This window comes from Xiphophorus hellerii, chromosome 10 (genome assembly GCF_003331165.1).
Source record: "Xiphophorus hellerii strain 12219 chromosome 10, Xiphophorus_hellerii-4.1, whole genome shotgun sequence".
In the NCBI taxonomy this organism is placed as follows: Eukaryota; Metazoa; Chordata; class Actinopteri; order Cyprinodontiformes; family Poeciliidae; genus Xiphophorus; species Xiphophorus hellerii.
In genome coordinates, this window is record NC_045681.1 from 21654797 (window position 1) to 21673350 (window position 18554).

General features: G+C 39.4%; 1 protein-coding gene across 1 annotated transcript; it reads left to right on the top strand.

Moving 5' to 3' along the window:
* Positions 1 to 12148: 12148 nt before the first annotated feature.
* On the top strand, positions 12149 to 14770 carry LOC116726785 (uncharacterized). The gene is made up of 6 exons (XM_032573670.1): positions 12149 to 12412; positions 12540 to 12634; positions 12963 to 13089; positions 13488 to 13605; positions 14273 to 14349; positions 14526 to 14770. The coding sequence occupies exons 1-6, from the start codon at positions 12332 to 12334 to the stop codon at positions 14634 to 14636; spliced, it is 609 nt and encodes a 202-aa protein (XP_032429561.1). The 5' UTR covers positions 12149 to 12331; the 3' UTR covers positions 14637 to 14770.
* The last annotated feature ends 3784 nt before the right edge of the window (positions 14771 to 18554 follow it).

An 18554-nucleotide genomic window follows, 5' to 3' on the forward strand; every position in this document is an offset into this window, starting at 1 on the left:
GTACAGGCACCGAGATGGGGGGCAACAAGTATGCCCACTCCTGCCCGGTGCCTCTCACCGTGGTCAACTCCAGAGTGGAAGTACATCCAGTCCCTCTCAAGGAGACTGGTTCCAGAACCAGAGCCATGCGTCGAGGTGAGATCGACTATTTCTAGCCAGAACCTCTCAACCTCACACACTAGCTCTGGCTCCTTCCCCACCAGAGAGGTGACATTCCACATCCCAAGAACCAGCTTCTGCAACCGAGGATCGGACCGCTAGGGCCCCCTCCCTTGGCCATCACCCATTCCACACTGCACCCGACCCCTTTGGCTCCTCTCACAGGTGGTGGGCCTATGGGAGGGTCCTGAAAACATGCTAGAAAAACAAATGTTCAACCAGAGGAGGAAACCAGAGACCCCATAAAAACCCCAACTTACAAACCTGTCCTTGAACCCTAAACCTTAATCCTCATCCCAAATTAGACTACACTACCAACAAAAAAGTTAAATTTAATCATTTAATGTTTGTGTGATGTGTAGTTTAAGAAAACCATGGGTGATTGAGCAGCTCTTCCAGTGTGGGGCGCTCAAAATTCTTGTTGTGGAGAATTTCAGACAGGATCGCTCCCAGCAAAATATTTATTCTGTGTACGATATTCTGGTGATTCAAGAGCATGGGTCCCTAGAAAATGTGTTAAGAGAAAATTAAGAGTCAGAAAGATTTTGATTTGATTTTTAACAAAACATTTATTTACAATTTATGAAATGTACAAAATACAATGAAATAAAACACAAGGTATCACATCATGACAAGCTTAAAAATAATTAAATAAGGTGCTTGTTAAATTTCAGTTTTCCTTGCATTGTTTTATTGCACAATATCCCATTAAAACCCCATAGCTGCAGAAAATTTTGCATGTTCCCAGTGACTCTGTGGAAGCAAAACTCCAGCTTCAGCCTGGCCTTGACGTTGCACTTCCACAGAGCCACTGCATCGAGTTGAGGTCCAGTCTGGAGTCTGTCTCTACGAGATAAATAAATAGCCATTTTTTGCTTCTGCAATTAAAAAATGTAAAATCTGACCCTTTGATTTGTTGGCTTTGTTAAAACGCAGTCCATTAATAAAAATAGAACTGGTAAAAACAATGCCAAAACAGCTAAAAACACTCATCAATAAACTAAAAAATGTCATCAGTGTCCTACAATCAATAAAAACATGAAAAACACTCTCAGACAAACCACAGAAAGGACACTCATTTAAAACCCCTGGACTAATAACCGATAAAAACGAGTTTGTCGCTATGGCGCCATGTAGGATCCTCCATTGGAGATCGCCAGTCCGTATTTTTATAGGAGGTTTGTAGAGGGTCCTCCATGGAGGGGTTTGTCCTTCCAATCGGTCCGCCCACACGCTCACGGCTCGATTCCGCAGAGTTCTTTAATTCAGGATTTTAACGCAGTTTCTGTAGAGTACCTTTGGGCTCGTGTTCTGTAGACTCATCTGTGAGTTTTTACTGAATAGCAGAGGACCACTGTCTTTTGTGAAGCTGGCATTCAGGGTCAAATCAGGGATCGGGTCTGTCGGGTCCAGTGAAACCTCTCTTTCCTGAAGCAGCTGCAGGAGATGCCTCTCCTCGGCCGTCAGTCTTTCTTTCACCAGGCCCAGGAAGCGCTGCACCAGTCTAGCAGACCGGACCCCAAGCGGAGAAGCAATGGCTTGGGTGTTGGCAAAGTCCGGTCCAGCTGTCTCCACCAGGTGTCCCAAAGTTGTCATCTTGCACTTGCACAGCACCTCTGACAGTCCTTCTCTTTGGTGTGCTGTCTCCAATAGACTCAGCACACCGTGGCATCGTGCTGCTGCTGTTGATCTCTAAAGTAAGAGATGTTGGGAATAAGTAGTGATCATTTTTTACACGTTTGGTCTGTCAACATAAGCTAATGAACATTAGTGTCATCAAAGCAGCCAACCTATGAGGATGTCCACTGAGGAGGAAGACTCTGGTTGGAACCTGCTCCTGGAGTTCTTCCTTTTTGCACTTGGCCACTGTTGAACCTTCTTTTGCTTCCATCATCAGTGAGAAACATTGTGGAAAATTAATGATAGATTTTGCCATCTATGGAAAAATCCACCCCATATACTATATATATATATATATGAGCCTGTCACAATAACAAATTTTGTTGAGCAATTGTCTCAAAAATTATTGCGATAAACGATAATATTGTTTGAAGACCTTTTTACACTGATTTAATTGAAATGACATAATAATGCATGCGATTTCCTGGCAAAGTTAGATACACTTTATTTTCAAAAGAACACTAAACACTGAAACAAAACTACCAAAAACCAAAATAAAATGGATTCTCAGTCTCCATTAACAAAAAATATACTTGAATACAAACTAAACAACATAAAGCCAAAGTGGAAATAAATACTGCATTCAACCAAAAGAGTGCAGATTATGAAGTCTGTATACTATGTTGCTGTATAGCAATAATTAAATTTAAATAGAGAAAATAGACGCATCCGACTACATGATGCAGTAGTTCATACCACACGTTTTTTTTGCCCAGATTTTCCCCTTATGACAATCTTAGAACGTTGGCCGTTCTAAGATTGTCGCTCCCTCCGTGCTTTCTGAGGGGAAATTACGGAGGGAAATACCAAACAGCTGACACGAAGTCCAGCGGACATTGGAGATGATATGTGGAAACAAAATTAATGTTTATTCAACATTTCGTGCAAAGAATATAGAAATGACAAGGAGAGGAGTTGGAGCGAAATTGCTACCGCAGTTGAGAAAGTCGGTAACTTTTCAGCTGTTCTTCGTTAACATGACGTAAATAGGTTATAATGATTTTCATTCAGTCAGGACTTTACGCTGACACGATCCACATGCGTTGCAGGTAGTTTGTAGTAAAGCATTGATTAATGCCAGGTTTTAAAATTAGTTAACTGGACTTGTAGCCATTATTTCGTGCCCATTGTTGGACACCACACGGCAGGAACGAACCTGCTAGAACCGTTATACCTAGGATTTCTGTTGGCTAATGTGTGGTCTCTCGGGTTTTGAAAATGGGCTGACAATGGACCGACAACTCTAAGATTGTGTAATGCGCTGGGCATTACACCAAGGAAATGAGAAAGGGAGGAGTCAGTGGAGAGCACCGGAGTTGAGCGTTTTTTCATTCAGTGTCATCAACAGTAAGAGAAAAAGGCCGGAAGAGACGATAAAGCCGATAATTAAAATGAGGTCGATAGTTTTAATGTATCGTGCGATTAATTGAATTATTGTTTATCGGGGCAGGCCTGTAAATGTATATATAGGCCTATCTATTTATATAGATAGATAGATACCACGTTTAGCTTACACAGATCTAACATTGGACTTAATTCACTTGATTTACTTGTTACAAAATATTGTTTTTAACTTGCATTGTTTCAAAATCAGCTTCACCTAGTACTGAGTATGAAATATAACTTCTTATAACCACTTCTAAACCGACAGACAAAAGTTCAATGAGGGGATAAAGCAGAAATACCTTCAATCCTATCAGGATTACCAAAAAACAAAAATTTCCCATACAAAAAAAGTACGCAAAAACAGCCACACATAACATTCAGTCTGTTACATTATGTTGTCAGGCTTGATGTCTATATTGCGATATTAATAAATTTTCGTCTGAACACAGCGGTGGTTCATTAGCTGATTTAAACACCTGCTCTACTGATGACTTGGTGTGTGGGTTGTTCTCTTTAGTGCTAACGGAACCAAAACACACCGAACTGCGCAGCACATGTTAAGGTTGCCGAAGTAGGTAGCAGGCTAGCAACAGTTAGGCTAGCATAAGTGACCCACTGCTCACTTTCTCAATATTTTCTTCAAACTAAAACTTTTTCCTCACCTGTTAAACCAATGAACCTTGTGATGTACTACGGTCAAAGTGTTGAATTGACAGGAAAACATTGCGTCCTTTTCTCAGATTCTTTGAGTGATTGTGGTATTTTTCGGACTACGTACCGATATTCCTTATTCAATGGACAGCAATGGCGGGTGTGTTGCGCACAATGAGTCAAGTAATGTCTAATCCAGTAATATACATTGCTCAAAAAAATAAAGGGAACACTCAAATAACACATCCTAGATCTGAATGAAAGAAATATTCTCATTGAATACTTTGTTCTGTACAAAGTTGAATGTGCTGACAACAAAATCACACAAAAATCATCAATGGAAATCAAATTTATTAACCAATGGAGGCCTGGATTTGGAGCCACACACAAAATTAAAGTGAAATAACACTACACGCTGATCCAACTTTAATGTAATGTCCTTAAAACAAGTCAAAATGAGGCTCAGTATTGTGTGTGGCCTCCACATGCCTGTATGACCTCCCTACAATGCCTGGGCATGCTCCTGATGAGGTGGCGGATGGTCTCCTGAGGGACCTCCTCCCAGACCTGGACTAAAGCATCCGCCAACTCCTGGACAGTCTGTGGTGCAACGTGACGTTGGTGGATGGAGCGAGACATGATGTCCCAGATGTGCTCAATCGGATTCAGGTCTGGGGAACGGGCTGGCCAGTCCATAGCTTCAATGCCTTCATCTTGCAGGAACTGCTGACACACTCCAGCCACATGAGGTCTAGCATTGTCCTGCATTAGGAGGAACCCATGGCCAACCGCACCAGCATATGGTCTCACAAGGGGTCTGAGGATCTCATCTCGGTACCTAATGGCAGTCAGGCTACCTCTGGTGAGCACATGGAGGGCTGTGCGGCCCTCCAAAGAAATGCCACCTCACACCATTACTGACCCACTGTCAAACCGGTCATGCTGAAGGATGTTGCAGGCAGCAGACCGCTCTCCACGGCGTCTCCAGACTCTGTCACGTCTGTCACATGTGCTCAGCGTGAACCTGCTTTCATCTGTGAAGAGCACAAGGCGCCAGTGGCGAATTTGCCAATCCTGGTGTTCTCTGGCAAATGCCAAGCGTCCTGCACGGTGTTGGGCTGTGAGCACAACCCCCATCTGTGGACGTCGGGCCCTCATACCATCCTCATGGAGTCGGTTTCTAACCGTTTGTGCAGACACATGCACATTTGTGGCCTGCTGGAGGTCATTTTGCAGGGCTCTGGCAGTGCTCCTCCTGTTCCTTCTTGCACAAAGGCGGAGGTAGCGGTCCTGCTGCTGGGTTGTTGCCCTCCTACGGCCTCCTCCACGTCTCCTGGTGTACTGGCCTGTCTCCTGGTAGCGCCTCGAGCCTCTGGTCCCAACTGCAGAACCACTACTTTATTGAGTGTGTCTTGCTAATTGCCAATAATTTCCACCTGTTGTCTATTCCATTTGCACAACAGCAGGTGAAATTGGTTGTCAATCAGTGTTGCTTCCTAAGTGGACAGTTTGATTTCACAGAAGTTTGATTTACTTGGAGTTATATTGTGTTGTTTAAGTGTTCCCTTTATTTTTTTGAGCAGTGTATATATCAATGCTGCTGCGTCATGCTCTGTCCTTGCTACTCACCAGTAGGTGTCAGGTTACATTGTGGTGCATTCAATGTTGTCGGAAAAAAGATATTCATGCGCTTAATGTCTGATTTTTTGCCATAACTATTTATTGAATTCATAGTCGCCAGCTGGGGTGGCAACAAGGGTGGCAAAGCTCTCATTTGGGGTGGCAACTGCCACCTCAGAAGATCCGCCCCTGGGGCTGCATCCTTAATAAACCTACTGGATTTATTGGATTCTGATATTTGATACTAAATTCTCCAACGCTCAACCATGGATTCGAATCGTTCACGCCGAGCTTACATGCAGCGACTCTATTTCCCTCCAGTACTACTAGATCGATAGTCCTGGACTTGAAAGCTGCATCATATGAACTTCTTCATGTGGTTTCCATGATGAGGGGGTATGAGTTTGAAGAAATTCCTCCGTCGTGCCTGCTGCCAGCATGTGCTTGTTCTAAATGAAAATTAGCTCTTTCTTCTCTGATTTCCAATTCTGACTTCCCAGTGGCGAATCCCCTGAATAGGGTTGCCACCTATCCCGTAAAATACGGAGTCGTCCCATATTTGGCTATTAAATGTGCGTCTCGTATTGAACCGATAACTGTTCGATAGACACGCCTATCATACACATATCAACACTAAGTTTAACAATATTGACCAAAATAAAACACAGGAAATGTTAAGGTCAGCTAAATTGTCGTGGCGGGAGGAAAAAGGACCCCTTGAACGCTGCGGACCGACCTGCCGTAACGGTTGCCTAGATACGGACACTACGCAGCCGCGGTGAGCTGCTATCAACCCGCTTCTTTTTAAAACGTCCTCGACCCGATTCCATGTCCTTAGAAGCAAAAACGCTTTTAAAAATACAGACGCGAGTGAAAATACGCGTATAAGCTGAACAATTTCAGTGAGGATGGATACTGTCTACATCAAAAGCCAAAAAAAAAAAAAAGGTGTCCGTAATGGCGCAGTGTGCTCCTGTATATCAGTCAGACAGACCCGTCAGAACCTAAAGAACCAGGCTCTAAAGAGACTCTAAAGAATCAGAGTTTCTTCGTAGTCAATCATCTCCTGATGCTGATATGGTACAGAACATTTTGTTATGATTGATTAAGTTTCTTATTGTGATTTTAGTTGACTACAGTATTGTGGTTTGATTTTTTGCTTAGGATGTCGAGGTTGGATGATATTTAATAAATAATAGCATTAGCCAAAATAAGTGGCCATTTAAAGAACAAATCATATGAATAGATTAACAGTAAATACATAAATATTTCCTACATTACATTACCTTCTGTGTTTTATTCGGAAAAGTTCATATATTTTATGAATAATTGTTCAGTGGTCACTTAATTAGGGTGGCCCTGAGGTGCAAACCACTTTAGCAAATTGAAAGCACAATTGCAAATTACAAAAGCACTACAATATTAACGAAGCACAATGACAAATTACAAAAGCACTACAACATTAACGAAGCACAATTACAAATTACAACAGCACTACAACATTAACAAAGCACAATTACAAATTACAAAAGCACTACGACATTAACGAAAGCACTATATTAACGAAGCACAATTACAAATTACAAAAGCACTAAAACATTAACAAAGCACAATTACAAATTACAAAAGCACTACATTAACGAAAGCACTATATTAACGAAGCACAATTACAAACTACAAAAACACTACAACATTAACAAAACACAATTACAAATTACAAAAGCACTACAACATTAAAGAAAGCACTATATTAACGAAGCACAATTACAAACTACAAAAGCACTACAACATTAACGAAGCACAATTACAAACTACAAAAGCACTACAACATTAACGAAGCACAATTACAAACTACAAAAGCACTACAACATTAACGAAAGCACTACAACATTTAACGAAGCACAATTACAAATTCCAAAAGCACTACAACATTAGAATATTTCTTCTGTGTGCGATACTCTGGTGGATCAAGAGCATGGGTCCCTAGAAAATGTGTCAGAATTAAGAGAGTCAGTAAAGAAGAACAGTAAAAAAGAATCTTTGTTTTCTCAGAACTGACAGAAAGAAGTGGGACATCGTTCCTTGGAAGATGGTAAATTTCCTTCCGTGGTCAAAGCAGCTTAGACCGAAGTCTATGAGATAGGCTCATAGGCCTAGTGAGCTCCTCTCAATAAGGACATTTTCCAATTTAATATGTCTGTGGCATCCTGAAGTTGAATTGTTGCTTATACCAGCTGTTTTAAAATGATCTAAAAGACCAAATTGATTTGAAGCTCATAATTTTCAGTCCTATATGCTGCTGCTCAGTTACGTTATGTTTGCGGTCCACCTTTTCATTTGGAATGTGTTTGATAGCCACCTATACAATAGAAACAAAGCATTGCTCAGCAATAAAAATGTCCTCAAAGGGAACGTTCAGATTTTCTGAAGTTGCTTGACGTTGAGTTATCAGTATTTTGAGTATTATGGTGAGTTCACACCAAACGCTTTTTGAGTATCAGGCACTTTCCGTTTACATTCGAAGTCTATGTGTAAGCGTGTCGAGGACTGTTGTGTTTTGACTGTCCAGCGCAACGTGATTTGAACCGTTTGGAGCATTTGACACGTCAAGAGCAACCGATGCACCTCCACATAGATTTATAATATAAACCAGCGAAACGCAGGATATGTCAAGCGTCTGTATTCAAAGGGAACACGCGTTGAACTTGAAGCGTTGGACGCATATTTGATGTGCCGAACGCATTTGTTGTGAATGCACCTTTAGAATAGAAAGAAAATTTAGCTATATAGTTTGGTCTTTAGAAAATCTAATTTAAAACTACAAGAGCTGAAAATGTTCACAATTGTGCAATTCTAGTATGTATTAGTAAATATTACCCATCTGCACCTTTATTCTTAAAGTCTCATTGGTTAATGAAATAATTTATCTAATATAGTGTTATTTGACAGACCTGAACTTTTTAGGTTTGAGATGTTATTAGCTAAAATCAGCTAAAACAGAGTCTGACTAGCTGTTAGACTTGCACATCTATGAGGATATTAACTCTTTTTTCTTTTTTTTTTTTACAAACTTTGAAGCATGGATTTGGATGAAAATGAGTTAAATGTTCAACAGTTTATGTAATAAAGTCCCTGATCAGATATCAGTATGTGAGGTGATTCAGAAATACTAAACATGTACTCTAAACAATCATTAATTTTCCACAATATTTCTCACTATAGAGAGAAGCGGCAGCATGATGCTACAACATAAAGCGTCTGCTGAGGACTGTGAGAGCCATGGAAAAAGGTTTAGGACCTCTGAGGTGGCCGGAACCTCAAAAAGCTGCCAGGACCTGATCAGAGCCAAAACGATACAGAAGAGGAAGACGATGGAAGAAAATGAATCTTCAACAGCGGCCATGAAGGAAGAACTCCAGGAGCAGGTTCCAACCAAACAGTCTTTCTCCTCAGTGGACATTCTCATAGGTTGGCTGCTTTAATGGAACTAATGTTCATTGGCTTATGTTGAGAGAGCAAACATGTAAAAAATAATCACTATTTATTCCCAATATCTCTTACTTTAGAGATCAACAGCAGCATGATGGCACAGTGTGCTGAGTATATTGAAGACAGCACAACAAAGAAAGGGAAAAGGATTAAAAAAAGAGACCTGCCGAAAATGGACCAGGGTTGCTAAGATTTTCGGACCATCCAAAAGCCACCAGGACCGGACGAGGATTGTGAGGAGACTGAGGAGAAAAATAACCGAAGAAGGAGAGAGATCTCCAACACCGGCAGAGAGGAAGAATAAGGGACTCCTGCAGCAGGACGCAACCAAAGAGCCCCCATCCTCAGTGGTCATCAGAACAGGTTGGTGTCAGGATCTGTGTTTTTCTGTGTTTATTTAGAGTTTTCTGTGTCCTTAAGTCTCTTCGTTGTCCTGTCCTCCCCTTGATTGTTCCCAGGTGTGTCTACTTTCTGTAATTACCCTCCCGTGTATTTAACTCCACCTGTGTTCCTTGTTCCTCGTACCGCAGTGAAGTTAGTTTCAAGTTGGATATTCGATATTCGAGCTCCGCGGAGTAAGCGGCGTTTAGCTCAAGGTTGATCCGATTTATGAACGCTACTGTCGGCCAGCGGTTCTCCACCGCTCCCGGCCCGAGCTCCGCGGAGTAACCGACGTTTAGCTGAAAGTTGATCCGATTTCGGAACGCTACTCTCGGCCAGCGGTTCTCCACCGCTCCCGGCCGCAGCGCCCGAAGGTTCACTTAGGGACTATCAACAAATTACTGAACCTAACATTCCTGTCAAAGAAATATAATGTTTTCTTCAATAGCTTCCAGGTCATGTGACCTATTGACTCAAAATCACTTTGGAATAATTATACTAGTCTCTTTAGATGAGGCACAGTCATTTGTTTTCCATTTTAAATCATTTTCAATTTTTAATTAATTTTTTTCATCAAAATTGAGTGTTTTTCTTCAATAGCTTCCAGGTCATGTGACCTATTGACTCAAAATCACTTTGAAATAATTCTAATAGTCCCTTTAATTGAGGCACAGACATTTGTTTTCCATTTTTAGCCATTTTCCATTTTTTAGGAATTTTTTTCTTCAAAATTGAGTGTTTTTCTTCAATAGCTTCCAGGTCATGTGACCTATTGAGTCAAAATCACTTTGAAATTGTTCTACCAGTCTGTATAGATGAGGCACAGTCATTTGTTTTCCATTTTTAGCCATTTTCCATTTTTTAGGAATTTTTTTCTTCAAAATTGAGGGTTTTTATTCAATAGCTTCCAGGTCATGTGACCTATTGACTCAAAATCACTTTGGAATAATTCTAATAGTCTCTTTAGATGAGGCACAGTCATTTGTTTTCCATTTTAAATCATTTTCAATTTTTAATTAATTTATTTCATCAAAATTGAGTGTTTTTCTTCAATAGCTTCCAGGTCATGTGACCTATTGACTCAAAATCACTTTGGAATAATTCTAATAGTCCCTTTAATTGAGGCACAGACATTTGTTTTCCATTTTAAATCATTTTCAATTTTTAATTAATTTTTTTCATCAAAATTGAGGGTTTTTATTCAATAGCTTCCAGGTCATGTGACCTATTGACTCAAAATCACTTTGAACTTGTTCTAATAGTCCCTTTAATTGAGGCACAGACATTTGTTTTCCATTTTAAATCATTTTCAATTTTTAATTATTTTTTTTCATCAAAATTGAGGGTTTTTATTCAATAGCTTCCAGGTCATGTGACCTATTGACTCAAAATCACTTTGAACTTGTTCTAATAGTCCCTTTAATTGAGGCACAGACATTTGTTTTCCATTTTAAATCATTTTCAATTTTTAATTATTTTTTTTCATCAAAATTGAGGGTTTTTATTCAATAGCTTCCAGGTCATGTGACCTATTGACTCAAAATCACTTTGAACTTGTTCTAATAGTCCCTTTAATTGAGGCACAGACATTTGTTTTCCATTTTAAATCATTTTCAATTTTTAATTATTTTTTTTCATCAAAATTGAGGGTTTTTATTCAATAGCTTCCAGGTCATGTGACCTATTGACTCAAAATCACTTTGAACTTGTTCTAATAGTCCCTTTAATTGAGGCACAGACATTTGTTTTCCATTTTAAATCATTTTCAATTTTTAATTAATTTTTTTCATCAAAATTGAGGGTTTTTATTCAATAGCTTCCAGGTCATGTGACCTATTGACTCAAAATCACTTTGAAATAATTCTAATAGTCCCTTTAATTGAGGCACAGACATTTGTTTTCCATTTTAAATCATTTTCCATTTTTTAGGAATTTTTTTCATCAAAATTGAGGGTTTTTATTCAATAGCTTCCAGGTCATGTGACCTATTGACTCAAAATCACTTTGAACTTGTTCTAATAGTCCCTTTAATTGAGGCACAGACATTTGTTTTCCATTTTAAATCATTTTCAATTTTTAATTATTTTTTTTCATCAAAATTGAGGGTTTTTATTCAATAGCTTCCAGGTCATGTGACCTATTGACTCAAAATCACTTTGAACTTGTTCTAATAGTCCCTTTAATTGAGGCACAGACATTTGTTTTCCATTTTAAATCATTTTCAATTTTTAATTATTTTTTTTCATCAAAATTGAGGGTTTTTATTCAATAGCTTCCAGGTCATGTGACCTATTGACTCAAAATCACTTTGAACTTGTTCTAATAGTCCCTTTAATTGAGGCACAGACATTTGTTTTCCATTTTAAATCATTTTCAATTTTTAATTAATTTTTTTCATCAAAATTGAGGGTTTTTATTCAATAGCTTCCAGGTCATGTGACCTATTGACTCAAAATCACTTTGAAATAATTCTAATAGTCCCTTTAATTGAGGCACAGACATTTGTTTTCCATTTTAAATCATTTTCCATTTTTTAGGAATTTTTTTCTTCAAAATTGAGGGTTTTTCTTCAATAGCTTCAAGGTCATGTGACCTATTGATTCAAAATCACTTTGAACTTGTTCTACCAGTCTGTATAGATGAGGCACAGTCATTTGTTTTCCATTTTTAGCCATTTTCCATTTTTTAGGAATTTTTTTCTTCAAAATTGAGGGTTTTTATTCAATAGCTTCCAGGTCATGTGACCTATTGAGTCAAAATCACTTTGAAATAATTCTAATAGTCTCTTTAGATGAGGCACAGACATTTGTTTGCGATCTAAATTAATTATAAATTTTAAAACACCTTCTCATTGAAAAGCAAAATTGTCAGTAAAAGTAAATACTGACATGTGGGAAAAGATTAATTGCGAGACATGTGCTTAAAGTTTGTCTTTATGTTAACATTTAATTTTTGAACATTTTTAATGCCATTTCAGGTAAACTTTGACAACTATGAAGCAGTTCTGTCATTTGTCCTTGTGAACAACAATCACTGGAAGTTGCTGGTTTGTGATTTTTTGTCTATAATCAATATTTTTTCATTTTATGGTTTGGATAGAGCATGACATATTCACATTAGTTTTAATGAAATTTTTCTTTGTTATGCCCCTTTACTTTGTTGATCTGTTTTAGTACATCAATGCAGAAGCCAGAACTGTATTCCTAATAGATCCTGCACAAGTATCATCTGAGCTTGTGGACTCCCAAAAGGCAGCTAAAAGAATACAGTAAATAAAGCTCTAATAAATTTTTAAAATGTATTAAAAATTAATAAATTTGCAAAGTGACCACATAGAGATTGAGTTAAAAATCTGAATGTATGTGACATTCAGATTTCTGAATATATTATTGAAATATATTATCCATAACATTTTTTCAAAATATATTATGTAAAAAATATTTCTATTAATTTAAATGTTTATGTAAATATTAATTTCAATAAACTTAACATTGTTGTTGTTAACAGAAACTGATAAGAGGAAAGCGTGAGTTGTCTTATGAGTGGAATTACAGAATACAATTGCTCTTACACAAATCATTTTGTTTGTTATCCAGAGAATACTTCAAAATGAGAAGGACATGCCATGGAAAAACAGACTGGGTTGGGATCCAATGGAAAGGGGGGACAATGCGCCACCCTATTCAACAAGACGGAAGCAGCTGTGGAGTTATTGTAGTCAAAGTAAATTAATGAGTTCATGTTTTTTGTTATACAAGTGTGGATACTGTGTAATTATTATAGAGAAAAGTTGTCTGTCATCAAATACAGTCTCTCTGGTTAGTTAAAATGGGCTTTCGGAATTGTGGAAAGAGTGTGTATTCACTTGGAGGAATACAGACTCCCCCAACAGTAGCCCATAACTGGGGTCAGTGCAACATGCCACACAGTATTTGTAATTACAGTTCTTTCATCATCTTCTAAATGTTGAAACATTTAGATGTTTCACTACAGGTATCTGTACTAACAAACATACCTGTTTTAGTATATGTGGGTACACTATATATGTCCACATGAATGTTTTAAGTCTGATGCATTATAATGCCATAAAAAAAGTCTTTAAAAACTTTTTTTTTCTTTAGATGGCAAAAGCACTGATGGAAGCCTTCCCTCTGATGCCAGATGTAGATTTTGACACAACAAAAAAGGCAATGAAAAGTGAAAGAAGAACTCTCGCTCTTCAAATCCTTGATGCATCAGGTATACCATGTGCATTTCGACTTACAATACATAAACATACACACATATATATTGCAGAATCTCCCCAGCTCTTACATTACTGAACCAGTCTTGACTGGTGAATTTAAGGTTTTTTATTTTATTTGATTAAGATCAACCACCATCATCAAAGTCACCACAATAACCTCAATAAATGTGAAAACTAAAACATATACAAACATTGTAATACAAAACATGAACTTAACCAATAAAGATAACAAAACTAAACAGACCTCGCTGCTTTCGCTGGGGAACACTAAGTTTTGATTTCTTTGTGACAAGCACATCTTGACAGTTCAATTAATTCACTGTTTCAATGACTCTTTCAACTTATATAGAGTCTGCCCTCATTAGCTCCTGCAGCCCGTGAGGTCAATAAAAAAAAAAAAAAATTACAAAATGCAAATTCCATTTCACAAAATATAAACCACCAACAGTGCCAATCCAAACAGACAAAGATATCTAAACGATATGCAACATTGATAATTTAGAAAATTTACTTTAGTTTACAAATGTATTTTATATAATCTCCAAGTATTAATAATTTTAAATTAATTTTCTGAAATAATTAGCTATTTTGTTATATATATATATATCGATCTATCAATCTATCTTGTTTGAATATGCTGTATATTCTTCTTGATTACAGTATTTGATGACCACTGTTGGTGTGCGATGTGCGCTGCATACAAAGCCCCGGGGTCTGGCCCTGGAATGACAGACTGGGTGAGAAATCAAGAGTTGTCAATGTAAAATTCAGAATTAGACACAGGAAATGACTCTTGGGAGCCATGAAATGTTTTATATAATAAATGACAAGCAATTAAACACCAAACTGTGTGACAGGAGATGAGTAAGTTCAATACTGCTAAACATGTATATTTTCTTGTATTTGTGAACAGATCCAGTGTGACAACTGTGACCGATGGTACCATGCCCTGTGCATAAATATGAAGAGCACAGAATTTCAAAAGAAAAAAACAGGCAGTTGGAAATGTGTATTGTGTAGTTAATCTGAAAACTAGAAACTGTGTTCATTATTGTTCGAAATACGTTTTGAAAATATCTGTGGAAAATGAAAATGTAATATGTTTGTGTGGCATTGATGCTATGTGTGATGTATAAAGTGTACTGGAATCATTTCAAATTGATAAGTAATTTTATGACGTTATCTGAAAGCTATTGAGCAACAATCTTAAACTTTAAGGAAAAGATTCCTAAAAATTATAAAATAAAAACATAAAACATAAATAAATGTCTGTGCCTCATCTATAGGGACTAGTATAATTATTCCAAAGTGATTTTGAGTCAATAGGTCACATGACCTGGAAGCTATTGAAGAAAAACTCTCAATTTTGATGAAATAAATTCTTTAAAAATTGAAAATGATTTAAAATGGAAAACAAATGACTGTGCCTCATCTAAAGAGACTATTAGAATTATTTCAAAGTGATTTTGAGTCAATAGGTCACATGACCTGGAAGCTATTGAAGAAAAACACTCAATTTTGATGAAAAAAATTAATTAAAAATTGAAAATGATTTAAAATGGAAAACAAATGACTGTGCCTCATCTAAAGAGACTATTAGAATTATTCCAAAGTGATTTTGAGTCAATAGGTCACATGACCTGGAAGCTATTGAAGAAAAACCCTCAATTTTGAAGAAAAAAATTCCTAAAAAAATGGAAAATGGCTAAAAATGGAAAACAAATGACTGTGCCTCATCTAAAGAGACTATTAGAATTATTTCAAAGTGATTTTGAGTCAATAGGTCACATGACCTGGAAGCTATTGAAGAAAAACACTTAATTTTGATGAAATAAATTAATTAAAAATTGAAAATGATTTAAAATGGAAAACAAATGACTGTGCCTCATCTAAAGAGACTATTAGAATTATTTCAAAGTGATTTTGAGTCAATAGGTCACGTGACCTGGAAGCTATTGAAGAAAAACTCTCAATTTTGATGAAATAAATTCTTTAAAAATTGAAAATGATTTAAAATGGAAAACAAATGACTGTGCCTCATCTAAAGAGACTAGTATAATTATTTCAAAGTGATTTTGAGTCAATAGGTCACATGACCTGGAAGCTATTGAAGAAAAACACTCAATTTTGAAGAAAAAAATTCCTAAAAAATGGAAAATGATTTAAAATGGAAAACAAATGACTGTGCCTCATCTAAAGAGACTAGTATAATTATTTCAAAGTGATTTTGAGTCAATAGGTCAAATGACCTGGAAGCTATTGAAGAAAACATTATATTATTTAATATTAAAATTATTGAAAATATTGTATATGACTTTAAAATTTTATAGATGCTATTTTGGCTCATGTAAAAGCATGAATTAGCACTGACAAGTAGTTAGTTGGTTACAATTCAAGGCATTTATTAACATTTCTTTGACAGGAATGTTTGGTTCGGTAATTTGTTGATAGTCCCTAAGTGAACCTTCGGGCGCTGCGGCCGGGAGCGGTGGAGAACCGCTGGCCGACAGTAGCGTTCATAAATCGGATCAACCTTGAGCTAAACGCCGCTTACTCCGCGGAGCTCGAATATCGAATATCCAACTTGAAACTAACTTCACTGCGGTGTTCCTCGTCGGGTCCTTGTCAATGTTTTGTCGATGCGTCTCTGTGCGAGCTGCCTGTTGTTTTGGACTGTGTTTTCGACATTAAATATCATTATTCATCATACCTGGGTCCGCTGCCTCTGCCTCACCATCCCTCGCCTCACCATCCCTCACCTCACCACTTCATGACAGAAGGACCCGACCATACCGATCGGTGAGGCTGCTATTATGGACCCAGCTGGAGTGAGGTTACCTCCTAAAGGGCAGAGCGGCCCGAGGCGGAGGTCCGGCAGGGAGGACAGGGCGCTGGCTGAAGCTCTAGCCGACCTGCAGCGGGAGCTTTTCCGGGGAACTAGGCTGGTGTTAGCACCCCCCGGATTCGGCCCCCGTCGATACCTCCGTCTGGGAAGCCAGCGACCTGAGCCGCCAGTGGATCCGGCCCCTGGTCGTCTTGTGGGAGAACCACCTCCGCTGCCTACCCGGAGACAGCGACGTGAGCCGCCGGTGGAGCCGGCCCCTCGTTGCTTTCCGGAAACACCTCCTCCGCTGTCTGCCCAGAGACAGCGACGTGAGCTGCCGGTGGAGCCGTTCCCTCGTCGCTTTCCGGAGCCGCCACCTCCGCTGCCCGCTCGGAGACAGCGACGTGAGCCGCCGGTGCACCCGGCCCCTCGTCGCTTTCCGGAGCCGCAGCCGGTCCCGAGGCTTCGCTCCGGCTCGCCTCCGCAGCCAGCCCCAAGGCTTCGCCCCGGCTCGCCTCCGCAGCCGGTTCCCAGGCTTCGCCCCGGCTCGCCTCCGCAGCCTGTTCCCAGGCTTCGCCCCGGCTCTCCTCCGCAGCCTGTTCCCAGGCTTCGCCCCGGCTCTGTCATTAACCAATGAGACTTTAAGAATAAAGGTGCAGATGGGTAATATTTACTAATACATACTAGAATTGCACAATTGTGGACATTTTCAGTTCTTGTAGTTTTAAATTAGATTTTGGAAAGACCAAAATCTGGTCGCTGGTTTATATTATAAATCTATGTGGAGGCGCATCGGTTGCTCTTGACGTGTCAAATGCTCCAAACGGTTCAAATCACGTTTCGCTGGACAGTCGAAATAACAGCCCTCGACACGCTTACACATAGACTTTGAATGTAAACCAAAAGTGCCTGACACTCAAAAAGTGTTTGGTGTGAACTCACCATAATACTCAAAGTACTGATAACTCAACGTCAAGCAACTTCAGAAATCTGAACATTCCCTTTAAGGACATTGAGCAACGCTTTGTTTCTATTGTACAGGTGGCTATCAAACACATTCCAAATGAAAAGGTGGACCGCGAACATAAGGTAAGTGAGCAGCAGCATCTAGGACTGACTTCAAGTCCTATTGGGTTCCAGATGCATTGTGAGTTTCTCCTGTTTGCTTCGATGGTCCAGGATGAGAACGGTAGGGAGATGGCGTTGGAGGTGGCCATCATGTTGAAACTGAAGAATCTCACTAGCAGTTCATCAGGGCAGTTAGCCACAGTGTCCCTGCTGGACTGGTATGAACTGGAGGAGGAGCTGCTCATAGTGATGGAGAGGCCCACGCCTTCGCAGGACTTCAATGACTACCTTGATGAGAATGGAGGTTGTCTAAATGAGGAGGAGGCCAAGGTAAGCTGCTGGATGGAAATTCGAGTGGGTTTTTTAAATATTGTCACTTGCTGCTTCAGTACGCAGAAGAAATATTCTGCTGGACCCACAACAGTGTGGCAGCTGTTAGGTACCAGGCTGGTGGGTTCTTTTCAGATCATCCACCAGAGGGCGCCTGATGACAGCTGGTACTTGGAGGGCGTGCCGGCAGGTCCTAACCAGACGCACCTGTGGGGAATTGCCATCTCCTGGTGGAGTATATGAGCAGCTGACTGCCAGCACATCTTCGCCAGAGTGTTTGCCTGAACTGGTACACTGAGCCCCCTAGAGTTGTTTCGCTGAGTACACTTGTTGAAATTGGAGTTGTTTGGAGATCTAAAACTCCCTTTGTGATCCTTTTTCCAGGAAGCCTTCAGGAGAACTCGAGCCATCCCTTCTTTGGAAGGAATCCTCCAGAGGCGCTGTCAGAGTTCTAACTGGGAGCCCGAGCCTCACCATCACCTTCCCAGTTACTTACCGGTGCAGTCCTCAGGTGGCAGTCAGCTCCATTACTTCTCCATGCGGTCTAAGCACAACCTTTCCACCCTCCGACTCTCTGCCCAGCTGTCGCCTTTGGACATACCCACCTCCTGGTGCCTGGCCTTCCTCCTCCTCTGTTCGGACCCCGACTCCCACAATGAGTGGCTGAACCCGGAACCCTTTATTGATACCAAGTCCAACTACCAGTTCTGAGTTTTTGTG

Coding starts and splice junctions, on each gene's coding strand:
- LOC116726785 (XM_032573670.1), top strand. CDS start 12,332: ATGCCATTTCAGGTAAACTTTGACAACTATGAAGCAGTTCTGTCATTT. Junction 12,413..12,539: donor ACAATCACTGGAAGTTGCTG/GTTTGTGATTTT, acceptor GATCTGTTTTAG/TACATCAATGCAGAAGCCAG. Junction 14,350..14,525: donor GCCCTGGAATGACAGACTGG/GTGAGAAATCAA, acceptor ATTTGTGAACAG/ATCCAGTGTGACAACTGTGA.